At 48.3% G+C, this 13,967-nt stretch overlaps 1 protein-coding gene across 6 annotated transcripts in view; it reads right to left on the bottom strand.

Moving 5' to 3' along the window:
• Nucleotides 1-3,367: 3,367 nt before the first annotated feature.
• The window catches only part of TJAP1 (tight junction associated protein 1), a 42,283-nt gene continuing 31,683 nt past the window's right edge, over nucleotides 3,368-13,967 (bottom strand). For 5 of the 6 annotated variants that reach the window (XM_082217081.1, XM_082217082.1, XM_082217078.1 and 2 more), the window contains 5 exons: nucleotides 13,562-13,628; nucleotides 13,075-13,104; nucleotides 10,228-10,335; nucleotides 9,014-9,097; nucleotides 3,368-6,955 (listed from right to left, as the gene is read on the bottom strand). In XM_082217081.1, coding sequence (XP_082073207.1) covers nucleotides 5,636-6,955; nucleotides 9,014-9,097; nucleotides 10,228-10,335; nucleotides 13,075-13,104; nucleotides 13,562-13,628 — 1,609 coding nt within the window. In that variant the 3' untranslated portion in view covers nucleotides 3,368-5,635. The remainder of the gene's footprint in view (nucleotides 6,956-9,013; nucleotides 9,098-10,227; nucleotides 10,336-13,074; nucleotides 13,105-13,561; nucleotides 13,629-13,967) is intronic. The other variant, XM_082217083.1, reaches the window with a different exon arrangement.

The following is a 13,967-nucleotide window of genomic DNA, read 5'->3' on the forward strand; positions in this document are numbered from 1 at the left end:
CCTAGTTGTGGCCATGAGGCTCTTTCCTTTCTAACTACACATCAGCAAGGCAGCTTCACTAAGGGAAATAATGCAACCTTATGTTGTCGTTTAGTCGTGTCCGACTCTTCGTGGCCCCACAGACCAGAGCACGCCAGGCACTCCTGTCTTCGGTGCATTACTATAAGGTTGCATTGTGACAAAGACAACGCAACCTTATAGTAATGCATTTTTTGTTGCGCTGCCTCTAATGGGCTGAGAAAGCAACTTAGCACTTGATAATTAAGTCTAAAACCCCCACAAAGAGAAAGCTGATTTCTGTTAGCAGAAGGCTCCTGTGAACCAGGCCTTATATAGCCTAAATCAGGGGTAGGTAACCTAAAGTCCGTGGGATTGCAGCCCAATCGCCTTCTCAATCCGGCCCGGGAATCAGCGTGTTTTTACATGAATAGAATGTGTCCTTTTATTTAAAATGCACCTTTGGATTATTTGTGGGGCCTGCCTGGTGTTTTTACATGAGTAGAATGTGTGCTTTTTAAAAAAATGCATCTCTCGGTTATTTGTGGGGCATAGGAATTCGTTCACCCGCCCCCCCCAAAAAAATATATAGTCCTGCCCCCCCACAAGGTCTGAGGGACAGTGGACCAGCCCACGGCTGAAAAAGGTTGCTGACCCCTGGCCTAAATAATTATTTCCCCCAAATAAGTTGTAGTGAATGCCCTTGACTGTACTAAGACACTCAAGGCAGTCACAGGTGCTACCAGAAATACCCAGGAGAATAAAATCCTATAGGGGCAGAGTGCACATTTTGGGTGCTCTTGAAGTACCCCTAATTTCAGAAGGTTGCATTACCTTGAAGATAATAATTTGGGCCACATGCCAGCAGTGGAGGTGGCCACATCCCTATCAATCTATGCACACAAGCACCTCTCATTCAACCCTCTCAGAGGACTAAATTGGTCTGGTTGTGATGTTTATACCGCTCTGCAGTCCAGTGACAAGCAAGATCTAAGGCAGTGAGCATTGACTCTGCTCTGTTGTTCAGAATCTGCTCCATTTTTACATTTGAAGATATGTGTACTTCTAAGCACACAAACCCAACTTCAAGCAAACCCCAAGGTGCTATATGCGGACAACTACTGACGTTGCTTCTTTTGTGTAAACAGCCACTTCACTGCAGGGAAACTGTTGTAGAATAATATGCACAAGGGCTGCAAAATGGGGCAACAAGAAATACCTCCTGTGCTCCTGCTGGGAACTGTGGCCCTCCAGCAATTGTTGACCACTACAGCTCCCACCATCTCCAACCCCTGGCCATACTGGCTGGGGCTAATGGTAGCTGCAGTCTAATAACATCTGGAGGGCCACAAGTTCTCCATCCATGACGTAAGGCCTCAGCCATGTAAGGCAGTTTGTGGAAATGTGTTTTGTTACAATGGTACCCCTTCCTCCTCCAAAGAGTTCACAGCGGCTCTCTTGTTTCCATGCAGGATTCTAGGGACAGCAGGACTCTGTTTTGCTTTGGACTATTTTCCTAGCCCCACACAAACAAAACCAATAAATTATTTTCTCTGTGTCAATCACAAAAGCCAAGAGAACCACCAGGAGGCAGCAGTGCCATGCAGCTTCTAATTAGGATATTGTGGCTGCCACAGACTGCATGATTTATGGGACAGCTACATAAACAGGGGGAGAGGGAATAGAGACATTATGTCGTGAAAGTGGACAATCTACTTCCATTTTACAGAGGCAGGTGCCTCGTCATATAGCAAGAGGTTGCTTTCTATCCTACAGAGGTCCAAATACAAACCCTACATTAGTAGCACAGTTGCTAAAAGATCCAGAAGCAAATTGGCAGTGTAAACAGTCATGACAATGGCTTATATTCAACATAGCTGTTTTTCCTTGGGAAGGCAAGCTCACCCTCTTCTGCCCTTGTGGATCCCCCTAAACCTGCACAAAAAGACTTGAGGGTGGGGCAGAGGATTGCAAACATGGGAAGATACTCACAGCTAGCAGGAGTCCATGTGCTGGCTTCCGCTAGCACAACCAGTTTTACGTGACCCACTGAGAAGACCAGTCAAGTCTGGGTGTACCTTTACAAGGAGGGCCATAGATCATGGACGCAGCACACATTGTGCCTGCAGAAGGGTTCAAGATTCAATCCCATGTGTCAGGGAACTGCCATCAGAGGCGAGAGGAGAGGTAAGACGCTCCAATGATGCAGGGGAGGGAACTAGCAAGGAGAGAGAGAGAGCTTCCGCTGGGGAAGGAAATCCAGGGGACACCAGGGAGAAAGGGGAGGCTGAGAGTACTGCGGAGGGGAGGCTCCGAGACTCTTCCAGTGAAATCAGCGGAGAGAGCACAGGACCTCCGCTTGGCACGCCCACGCTGCGCAGAAAGCTTCCGCGCAGAGAATCTAGGAGGAGACTTGGAGTCAAGGAATTTTTATGTTGGAGGAAGTTTAGGAAACGCCCACTGACGGATTCTGCCAGTAACTGAGACAGTCGCGTTGTAAGGGCTGTCAAACCAGGGAAAGGTTTAGCTATACAACCAGCTTTGAGCAGTTTGCAGTTTACGCACAAGCAACCCCAATTCCCATTACACCATGCATCTCAAATTAAAGCAAGGATCGGGAACCTGGGGCCTTCTCTGCATGTTGCTGAAATTCCAATTCTCATTAGCCCCAGGAAACATGGCCAATAGTAAGGGCTGATGGGAATTTTCATCCTACAGTGTCCGGACCACAGGCTCACCAACTCTGAGTTAAAAGAATGAAAGGGAAGACCCTTTGCTTGCAGCCATGCAGAGCCGCAGGTCAAAAAACTGAATACCCTAAAAATCTTTCAGTTTCTGTGGTTTCCTGTACCCCCCTTTCAGCTCCTAGCAGCACAACAGTCAGCTTCAGACGTACTTTTAAAATAGTTTATTTCTGGCTTTAAAATATACATCATCAGTTTGAAAATCTCAGAAAAAACACATTAGTTGCAGATTAACAGTCTTGAGTTGGGACACTGTAAAATACGGGGCAGCCAAAGAAGGCAACTCGAGCTCCCCGAGAGAGAATTCATAATACTGCCAGAGAGGAGAAGGATGCAAAGGGCTGAGATGCAGGACTGCACAAAAGGAGCTCTGGGAGGAAGGCTGCAGCAGCAGGACTAACACAGACCTGGTCCTCAATTCTCCTGCAGGTTTTCGCTGCCACCCAGACCCATGTGAAATAAATGGCATGGTTCGGTTGCACTCGAGAATGATCTCCTTTCTCTCCCCTCCTCCCAACCTTTAGTACAATAGAATTAAAGGAAATGGAGATTGGTCTCATAGAATCATAGAGTTGGAAGAGACCACAAGGGCCATCAAGTCCAACCCCCTGTCAAGCAGGAACATCGTAGTAACTGCTTGGAATTGTCCGTTTGGTGGCTGCAATTGTGACAGTTTCAGATTGCCTTATGTGCAGTTGTGCAGCCCAGCCACAGAAAAGAGACCTGGGCTCCGGACTAAAAAATGGTCTCGGTGGGATGTGCTAAAATCAGTTCCATTTTCGCCAAGCTCCTGAGAAGGGCCCAGGTTCTATGGGGTAGGCTTCACCCAGCACCCTGTCTGTCCAATACTGACCACAAACGAGAGGTCACCAGGAAGCCCCAGAGCCTTCCCAGCTCCAGCAGCCTTTGCAGCGAGAAAGAGAGCACTGCAGTGCTGGAGCAGGAACATGTGGCAACTTGGATTCTACCTTTTGAAGAGCAAAGGGAATTCCAAGGAATCAAGGGTTGAAGGAGGAGAGTGGCTGAGCAAAGCAAGCAGCTGCCAGCTGTAGAAGTCAGATCATTACGGGTTAAGTGCCGCATAGGCAAAATGTAGGGTGTCCATATTTAGCACCAATTTATTAGCATAGCTAAACTGAAAATACTGAGTCAGACCCCAATGCTGGGATGTAACCGCCAGCAGCTTGTCAGCAAGAGAAGTGGCCAATGAAGAAGGCCACATCAAAAAGTTAGCTATGGCCAGACTGCTCCACAATTAACACACAGCAGACGCTGGTTAGGTCTAAAGGGAGGCAGCAGGGGACAGCACAAAAGGCAAGCAGATCAACACAAGATAGGCCATGGCAGCCATCCAATGGATACTGGAAGGTTTTGGGGAAAGTTCTTGGTCCTGCAGGGCTATGAGTGGGTTTTCTGAGCAGCTTGCTGCTGCTTTGCTGGTGTTTGCAAGGGAGAAGACTCCCTGTGCTGAGAAGAAAGGCTTTAGGGTACTCTCCAGCAGAAGATCACACAGACTCCATCCGGACATAAGCAGCTGGCAGTGCAGCCAAGCTCAGCAGCCTAGTCTTCTCACTGTTTTCTTGAAGATTGCACTGGCTGCACCAAGGGCAGGCTAGGAAACAGCGTCTATGGAACATGATCATTCAGTGAAAAATTCCTAACACTGCCAACCTTTTCCTCCCCAGGTGCGTGCACAGATATACGCAAAACACAGAAACATACTGCAAAGGGAGGGGGGGAAATACAACACTGAATACATACAAAAAAACAAAGCAAGTAGGGGAGGGGGAATATCAGACCTTGCCTAAGGCCTTGGGAAGGCACTAGTGTCGATTTGGATCACAGCCCCAATAGGATGCTCATCCTCACTCACCATCTCTCCAAGGGGCAAACAGGATGGTCCTACAGAGGCAAGATGGCCGCATTGCTTAGGCTTTAGCAACTCCCCAGCGGGTGGTGGCCACAGGGCAACAGCGACCATGAGATGAGCCACTTCTTGCAGAGCAGATGCTCTCTGACCAATCCCCCCACCCCACCCCGGCACATTCTTTGCTCGTTCACAAAAGGAAGAGGTAAGCACATTTCAAAAGACAAAGACCTATAAGAAAGCAAGTAAAAGAACACATAGCTTCACGTCATTCAAATGAGACACAGACCACCCAAGAAAGAGCCAACATGACAGTCACACACAGCTGAACCCATTATGGCAAATGGACCAGCCTCCATTTTGCTGGCTAGCTGGAGCAGGGAAGCTCCAAGGCCCATTCTGGCAGGCTCCCGAGTGGCGCTCCTCCCAACGAGTAACCATGCTGGGTTCAGGAAGCAAGGGAACTCTGGAGGTGGCCTCTCAGCATCGTTCCACCTAGTCATGCCAGCGCACATCCACGTAGCAGAATGCAGGAAAAGAAAGCAGCGAAGCTCACACATCTGGGGACGCCCACCTAACAGAAGCTGTCCCACCTCACCCGCAGCCTTCACCTGGGGGAAGATTCACACAAGGAAAATAGGGACAGCGTGTTCCTACTTCTTGGCACGTAGGAATAGAGGCTTGAGATGCCGAAGGGGCGTAACTCAGAACCAACAATGGGATGTTAGCAGGAAGGAATTGGAGTGTGAAGGCAGAACTGAGCTGTGGAAGGAAGGGCATGAGTGCAAACTGAGCTGTGGACACAAAGCACCTGTGCTGGTGGGAACCCGAGTGTTTTGCCCTGGGGCTGTAGCAGGAGAGCTGCCTCCGTTCTTAGTGTGCATTAAAAAAGACAATAAATATATAAAAATGGCCTGGAATTCCTGGGAAGGAGTCCCATGACGGTCCTCCTTTCAACCTAAGGAGTAGAGTAACAGCCCTTGGGAGCTGGGTGCAACGCTGCACCTGGCCAGCTTCCTTCCTACCCTCAGTTGAGCAAGTTGCCTTGCTCCTGGGCCTGCGTCAGGCTGTCTTTCCGATGGAGGTGGTGAACCCCCATCCTCTTGGGGCTGCGGTGGGGGCGGCCCGGAGGAGGCTTGCTCTTGCACTCCCTACTCTGCTCGGAGCTGCCCTCTGGGCTGTTTTCCTGGCTTCCCTGCAGCAGCGTTTCCTGCTCTTCGGCCGGGCTCCCGGACGAGTCGAGGTCTACGTAGTCTTTGTGCTTCTCTGGGGAAGAGCTGGCGGGCTCTGCCGCCCCCTCTCCGCCACCCCCTTGCAGCAGCTTGTGGGCTTCGTCCTGGGAGAAGTCCGTGCCGTAGTCGGAGGAGAGGTGGCCCCGGCGAGCGCGGGACTCGGTGCTGTCGGTGTCGGTGCTGGAGTCCCTGCTCACCGTCCAGCTGCAGCTCTGCACCGACTCCTCGCCGTCCGAGTAGGTGGAGGCGGCCCGGCCAAGCTCCTGCATGGAGCGGCTGAAACGTTTCTGGAGCTCCTGGGCCGTGTCGCGGCTGAAGGAGGTGCGGTTCACCAGCACCCGCTCCGTGGTCGGGGGAGCCTTCTCCACAAACATCCGCTGCCAGTTGGCCAGCAGGTCCTCCTCGGAGCTGGCCGAGCTGGCAAAGGTGCTGGGCACCTGCGGGGGGCTGCTGAAGGGGCTGCTCTGGGAGGAGCCGTGAGCTCGGCTCACCTTCGGGGACGGCTGGTAAGAGCAGCTGGAAGCCGAGCGCTGGCCCTCCGAGGCGGGGCTGCTGGGAAGGGTGCGCTGCCTGTCGCCGTTCTCATCCTCCCCCTGGACCAGGCTCAAGGAGATGGCTTGGCGCGTGGCATAGGTGCAGTTGGGCAGGGGGCTGTTCTTTGGGATCCGCACCTTGTCTTCCGAGAACTCAATCACCTTGCGCCCCGGGTACATGGGGTGGGGCGGGGGCGGAGTGGGGTACGGGCTGAGCTTCTCAAATGTAGGCACCTCACCAGGGAGGCCCTCCAAGCCGCTTGGAGGTTTGCAGCCCCCGTTCTGCTGCCGCGCTCCCTCCGCCCCCTCGCTCCCGGGCTGGCCTGGGCTTGGGCAAGCGTCGGACGGAGCGCCACTCATGTCAACGTGCACAAAGACATCCTCGGCGATGGAGCAACTGCCGCTGCTGGATTTGGCCGAGTTGAGCACCAGGGACTCTGGCTTCTCCAGGACTCTGGCGATCACGGAGGTGGGCACCACGTCCGATGGAGCCAAGGTGTGAGGGGCCTCCTGGCCGGGGCCGGAGGTCTCCTGAGTGCTATGCAGGTGCTTGTTGACCATGTCTTGCAGCTCGTAGGGAAGCTACGGAGACAGGAAAAGGGATGTTATCTTGGAACTAAGAGAACCACTGAGCTAATAGGGTAGGACAGATGGATGACACAGTTATGTGGAAGGCGCTGTTTGCCCAGCTCTAACTTCTTGTCCTGACACACAATGTCATTAAAAGCATCTTTCAAACCACCAGCCACCTATAAATTCAAAAGATCCATTTGTGTCCCAGTAACTGAGGAAAAAATGTGGTTCTGCCCTCCTGCCTTGGCTCAGGGCCTGACAAACAAGGCCCCTTCAGAAGAAACAGGGAGAAGCATATGCTCAAACTTGAACATTAAACAAGAGAGCCTTGCTGGTGCATGTTAGGCCAGCATAATGCTATTGATTAGTGGAAAAAATTAGCTGGTGGCTGCGCTGAATCGAGTGACCAGCCCCCACTACTAGAATCTGAGGCTCCCAGGAAGCCTGTAGTAATTATAGGGCACTGCCTTGGCAGCCTGCCCCAGACTAAGAATCAATTGCCATCCTGGCACTTGCCGGCTCCGGAGACAGAAGCAGCCTGACACTCCCACTGCTCCTGAAACCACCTCAAGCCCGTTGCCTCAAGGAACATGGAGGTGGTCCACCTGCATCAGAACCATGTTGTTAATGTAGAGAAGCAGCATCCCACTCCTCCCAGGGCTGAGCAGCTGCAGGACTGTGCCCTGGGCTTAGGCGTATACTCCACAGGACCTTAGATATACCTCTGCCCCATGGATTGACAGCAAGGAACTAGATTAGAAGGAGGGGTTTAGCTACACGGCCTTCTACATTTCCATGCTAAGTTCAGGCAAAGACCTCAGCCTTGCTTCCTGAATGCATGGATTGTCAGGTGAGGGACACACCAAGTACTCATTTGTATGGCACAAAATGCATAAGAAATTCAGTGGGAGATTTTGCCCTAAATTGCCTAACTGGCTTTGGCAATGAATGAACAAATGAATTCCAGTCCTCAAGAGGCTTGAGCAACCCCATAGTCCTTAGCAAGCCCCTCTTTTTCTGTGTCCCATCACAACCAGTAATATGGACCAAGCAGGTGCAATCCTTTATAGGACCATCAGACTGCTTTGCTTGAAAGGCAAGAACATTCCTTTTTCTCTTTTTTGCTGAAGTCCAAGCCTCAGTGTTTTCCACAGTCAATACAGCAAGGAGACGACTGTATGAATTTTGTTTCTTGCTTTACCGTTTCTGGCATTTAACATGTTGCCTACCTATACTGAGGCTTTGCAATGAGAAGAGGCACAGACTTGGTAGGACATAAATCCAGTTAAGGTAGAGGAGGTTGTATTCAATAGCACTAAAATGAATGCTCTGTCAGCACAAGGTTACTCCTTGTGCAATGTAAACCTCCTCCCGCCTTCTTTGCCTGACTGCTACTGGTGTCCAGGAGCCTGTTTTGAGCATATAATGCATGCAAAGCACACATGGGTATAAAAAAAGCTGCAATCTATACAAGTATATGCCCATTATAAGATGTGCTGAACTCTGGGATAGCTGTGAGATGATAAACTGACATGCCAAGTGGCCCTAAAGATGGGACTGGGCACCACATCACAACAGCCTTAAGAGACCTTCTATCTTCCTGAAGGCTAGAAACCACTCAAGGGTTGCCAGCCACCCCAGCCCACCTAGTCTCTTTTATTTTCTCTCCTGACACTACACAAAACTTCCCCCATCGTGATGAGTCAAGAGCCCCTGGAGTTAACAGGCTTCTTCATTCATTCACCAACTCCTTTGCCGCAACGGGGAAGAAAGAGACGATTCAGCAGGAGACCTGCAATTCTCTAGGCTCCATTCAGGGCGCTAGCAGGCTATCAAGCTCAAGGCTGGTGTAGCAATGACAACAACCTCCCTCCTTCCCACCTACAGAAACGCAGCTGAGGAACAATGAGAAGATGACAAGGCATTCATTGTCTTTTGTTGTCCCCCATGGGAGTCCCTGCAGAATGAGGAAGAGCAGTTCCTCCTACAGTTTCTATGTATTGGATGAGAGAGAAGCCTGGGACAACGTTCCCCCAACCAGCCACCCAGTTCAAGATTTCCACTCACATCAGCAAACTTGTGATTCCGAAAGTGAGACTTGTTGCACTTCAGGAGCTGCACTGCCAGGTTACAGTCCTGCCGATATCGCTCCTGTCAAGACAACATGCAGGGATTGGCAAATCGCATCCAGAGATGCCCCAAGACATTTTGGGGCCTGAGGCAAAAAATGAAAAAGACCCCCCCAAAAGTTGCTTCATGGTGATACCTGAGAGCTTTAATGGTACCTCAGAATCTGCCACTTTAAAGAAAGCCAGCAATAGCAATAATAATAGTAATAGCAATAATAATAATAATAATAATAATAGCAATAATAATCCTCCCTGCCAGCCCTGTAAAATGAGCTAGGTTCTAACTCACATTCATCTGGACAGAAGAAAATGCTGTAAGATTTGAAGCAGAGCACCCTCCCAAATCTATCCTGTATGTCTGTTAAGTTTTACAGACTTACTGAATTTCAACCCCCCCCCCCACTTTTACGCTATATTTCACCTCCATCCACAACCAGAGTATTTAAGTTTAAACAAGATTTAAGATCATCTGCGTCAACGAAATCTAGTATTATTCCAATCCAAATGTTCTGGATTAAAATGGCTCATGAACTGGTCAGTAAGAGTAGGAACACACAGATCTTGCTTTCTTAAGTCAAGCAGCCTGAGCATTTAATTCTACTGAAGATGCCTCTTTGCTGTTCATCCCTTGAATGTCTTAAAATAAAACACAGGATTTTCAGTATTGAGATGCCCAAAAATGTGGGATAATCTCACTACCATTGCACCAAAATGCATGAAGGAGAAGGAGATGCCCATTTATTGTTAAAGATAACATTCCTAGACAGTAGGTGTGCTAAGGAAACAGTTCTTCCCATCCAGCAAAAGATAACCTACATCAGAGCTTTCCAAACTGTGTGTTGCGACATGTTAGTGGTGGCTGCAGTGTGTAGGTGTGTCACACAAACACTCCCCACGCTCCTCCTGGGGCTGGAAAGGGGTTAGTTTAACCCCTGATTTGCTAATAAAACTGAATTACCATGTCGCAAAATGATGCATGTCTAAAAAGTGCGTCACCAACATGAAAAGTTTGGAAAGCTCTGACCTACATAGTCAGCAAAAGTTCCAACACCAACTGTGATTATACAGGTCCTTTGTTCAGGGAAAATGAAACCTCTTAGTTCATTTCTTTCCTTGCAGTGAATTCATAATCTGGGGGAAAGGAGTACTTACATTAAGCTCTTCCAGTTTATTGATGGTTGTTTTGGCATCCAATAGTTTATTAGTGAGCTCCACAATCTCCCAGTCAAGAGTCTTGCGATCCATTTCGGCTTTTTTAATCTGGAGTACAGGGATATATAGGGGGTGAGTCCCATTTGTCAGCGGCAGCTGGACTTCCTCCCTGCCCAATTCCCTTCAAAGAAAGAAACCCAACCCCACTCAACACCAATAAATTCATAGCTCCCTTTTTGCCCTTAAGCAAGGGAGGAAGATGGGGCTCAAACAGCACATGGAATCAGTCATTCTGCATCTGTTTGCTTGGAGGACTTAAGACACATTTACTAGTTATGAAAGCAATCTGCACTTGGAGCCTTCACTGGTGCAGCTGCTCTTCATAGCTATTTGGCAAGCACATCATGCAGAGGGTGAACACTGTCCCTTAAGTAGTCAGGGTTTGGACATGCCAAGAAGGAATATTGTGACATTGGGCTTTGAAGAAGCTCCCTAGTTGTGTGAAGCCTGTTGAGAGATATCCTTAGCATACCTGTAGCACATCCGTCACTTGGGTAGTCAGTTTAAAAAACAACAACAACCGCTAGTGTAGGACCTCTTTATCCAAGGGATGGATGGCAACCGTAACAACTGGAAGAGTACACAGCCCAGCTCCCATTGAGTAATGTGGTCTCCTAAGCAAACCTTCTCTCCCTCAGCACAGCAATTACTAACACTTTATCCTACAAAGGATAATGGCAATACATAATGACACTTCTGACACTATAGGTAGGGATCCAGCAATCTGCTTGCACCTCATTGATAGTAAAATATGACTGTAAAACAAACTATGCACCTCCTGCAAATTCCAATAAAATCTCAGTTTTCATTTTACCAAAGAACATGCTTCTAGCCCACACAGCTGGAGAATGGGGGGGGGCACCTTGGAGGCATGTGGCCAGAGTTACACACTTTAAAAAAAAACAAAGAATCATGGCAGGTTTTCTAGCATATACAAGAGCAGCACACATTCACTCAGTGCTTGATTCATAAGCTTCAATTCCTGATCCCCTAATTTCAACAGGCTTTTATTTTTTCCCCACTCCTTGCAATTCCTAGCCTCTCCACCAAAAAAAGAGTGGGAGAGATTCTGCAGAATTGCCAAATTTGGAAACTTGATCAAGACATGAGAATTTTAAGCAGAGCATACAGATACAGAGCTCTGTACATGCAAGGTGTTTTTTTCTAAAAAAAAGAATAAAACTTCAGAAGCAAGAAAGTTAGAATACTGGAAATTGTGTATGTTATGGAAGAGAAGCAAGTAGGGGGGAAATTCTTATTTTGCAAAAATTATTCTGTTACTTCCAGTCACAGGGAAGGGAAGGGCTCTGTGAAGGGGAAATCCAGTTCTGGAAATTCAAAAGGCATTTTCTTGCTCATTCTGAAACCTATCTTCTTCACAGACATGCAGTCAAATACCATGCATGTTTGCTCAGAAGTAAGTTATCACTGTCTCCAAAGGGGCTTACATCAAATGAAGTGTGCATAAAACGGCAGCCTTAAGTATTAACAAGAAAGCTGAGATTCTCCAGGTGCTTATTTTGCATTCAGTGTGGTGCAATCAGAGAGTTGCAGAATACACTGCAAAAAAGGTAGGCTCCAGACAAAGTTAGTTGAACTTGCGTCTCCCCTGAAATCAATGGAATTTAAGTCATGACTAACCTGTCCCATTGATTTCAATGGACATGAAGTCCAATTAACTTGTCTGGATCCAAGTCCCGTCCCCCCTCCAGTTACAGAAACTGGATTTAAAATGAATGAAACTAGAGACCCCTTGCTCCAAGAATCAAGGTCCCAGCCCTCTGCCTACCCCCAGATTCTTCATGTTAGACCATGGTGCTGATAACACCAAGGTTGCAGGTTCGATTCCTGTATGGGACAGCTGCATATTCCTGCATTGCAGGGGGTTGGACTAGATGATCCTCAGGGTCCCTTCCAACTCCACAGTGCTATGATTCTGCTATGCTATGCTATGCTATGTGATGGGGGACACACAGAAGAGTCATAAGGCCATCCCACCAAACACCTGCCTCAGCAGCAAATTTCACTAGGCTCAGATAACAGCTGAACTTCCTCCACACTTGCCTTTCTACAAGAAAAATAGAGGGCGCGGATGCAGGATGCAGGTAGCCTATAAAAATGATCTAGGATGCAGATTGAATTTGTACTGACATGAATGGCCCTGAGTGTGCAAACCTCTGTGGGACTTGATAACTTGGTCCCTAAGAGCTATAATTAAAGAGACATATTCAGGATGCCAGCGAAGAGTTTTTCTGCTTCTCTGAAATTCAACAGAGATGAATAGGGGAATGCCACAGGGCAGAGATGGCTGAACTACCACATCCAATTTCAGTGGCTTAAATGTTAATAGGGCACGTCTTTTTAAAAAATGTACAAAGTTCTGCAGGAATTTGTTCACAATCCACAGAGATCCCAAGTGACAAGAAGTGCCTTATAATACAAGCTGGTGGCCAACATACTAATCACTGGAGCTGCATCCAGATGACTAGAGAGGAGCACTACTCTAGAGAGGGTCCCATGAGTTCCAGGTTTCTCTAAGCAGAGGACATTTCTTTCCCAAGCTAGACAATAACTGAAAGTAAGAAGGAGCAGCCCATGCTAGAACATGCGGGCCAGAACTGGTCGGATTCCCAAGGATAATCTTTCCCCTGCAAAACCCAAGCTGCTGGGACCCCATCTAGGACAGAGGTAGGGCTGAATAATGTGCGACCAACAATGAAACTGGACAGGCTGAGGCATGTGCAGAGGAGATAGAAAAACAACAACACACAAACGAAAAGACGCAACTGCAAAAATCCAGCTTTGACTGAGCGAGGCCTGAGAGGTGAGTGCACCCAGCATTTGCCAGCAGCAGCAGCATTGGAAAGAAAAGGAGAGAGACAGAGAGAGAAAAGGGAAAGAAAAGAAACAGCCATGAGTGTTATGAATGCACACAATACACAAATGTTGGCTCCACTCCCACAACCCCATGATGAGTTTTCCCCACCCGGATCCTACAAAAAGCAGCACATCAAATTTCCAGCACTCTGGGTTTTTAAAAAGCTGATGTGAGACAAAAACTACAAGTAGCTACATTGCAGAAGAACCCAAACTCTGGTGCAGGCAACATAGATGATCTAGAATGCAAAGCTCCCTCTGGGCAACTTCATGCTGAGATTCTGCCTCAAATCCTGACTTACATCCTGGTGTTACTACACTGCAATCGGAGTCAAGCCATTAGACAAGAGTGTGGCCCACCCGCTCTTCCCTCTTATAGACTCAGCAGGTCAATTACCAGGGTGTGCAGCTTCTCCTCCAAATCCTGATTGGTTCTCTGTGAGGCTGTGTAACTGTTCTGCAACCTATAGACAGACACAAGATCATTCAGGTTACTGAAGTGACACCAGACACCCTGCAATTCAGAAGTTAGGTAAGGTGGAGATATTTCAAGAAGCCGTGTGCCATGGCTCCAAGCCAAAATTTCACACCTTCCAGTCCATAGATGAGTGGTTGACCCTTCCTTGTAGCAAGCCCAAGAAGTTTAAGTTGAGGGAGGAATGATATGTTCATGGATAGAAGAGATGGAAGAAAAAACAAGCCTGACCAACTTGCAGAGGACCAAAACTGGTCTTGGTCTCAGCCTTGCAGAAAGGATGCTAAAGGAACCAGAAGATTCAAAGAAGACTCCTAAACCTAGTTTT

Source organism: Podarcis vaucheri (assembly GCF_965113315.1).
Source record: "Podarcis vaucheri genome assembly, chromosome: 3".
NCBI lineage: Eukaryota > Metazoa > Chordata > Lepidosauria > Squamata > Lacertidae > Podarcis > Podarcis vaucheri.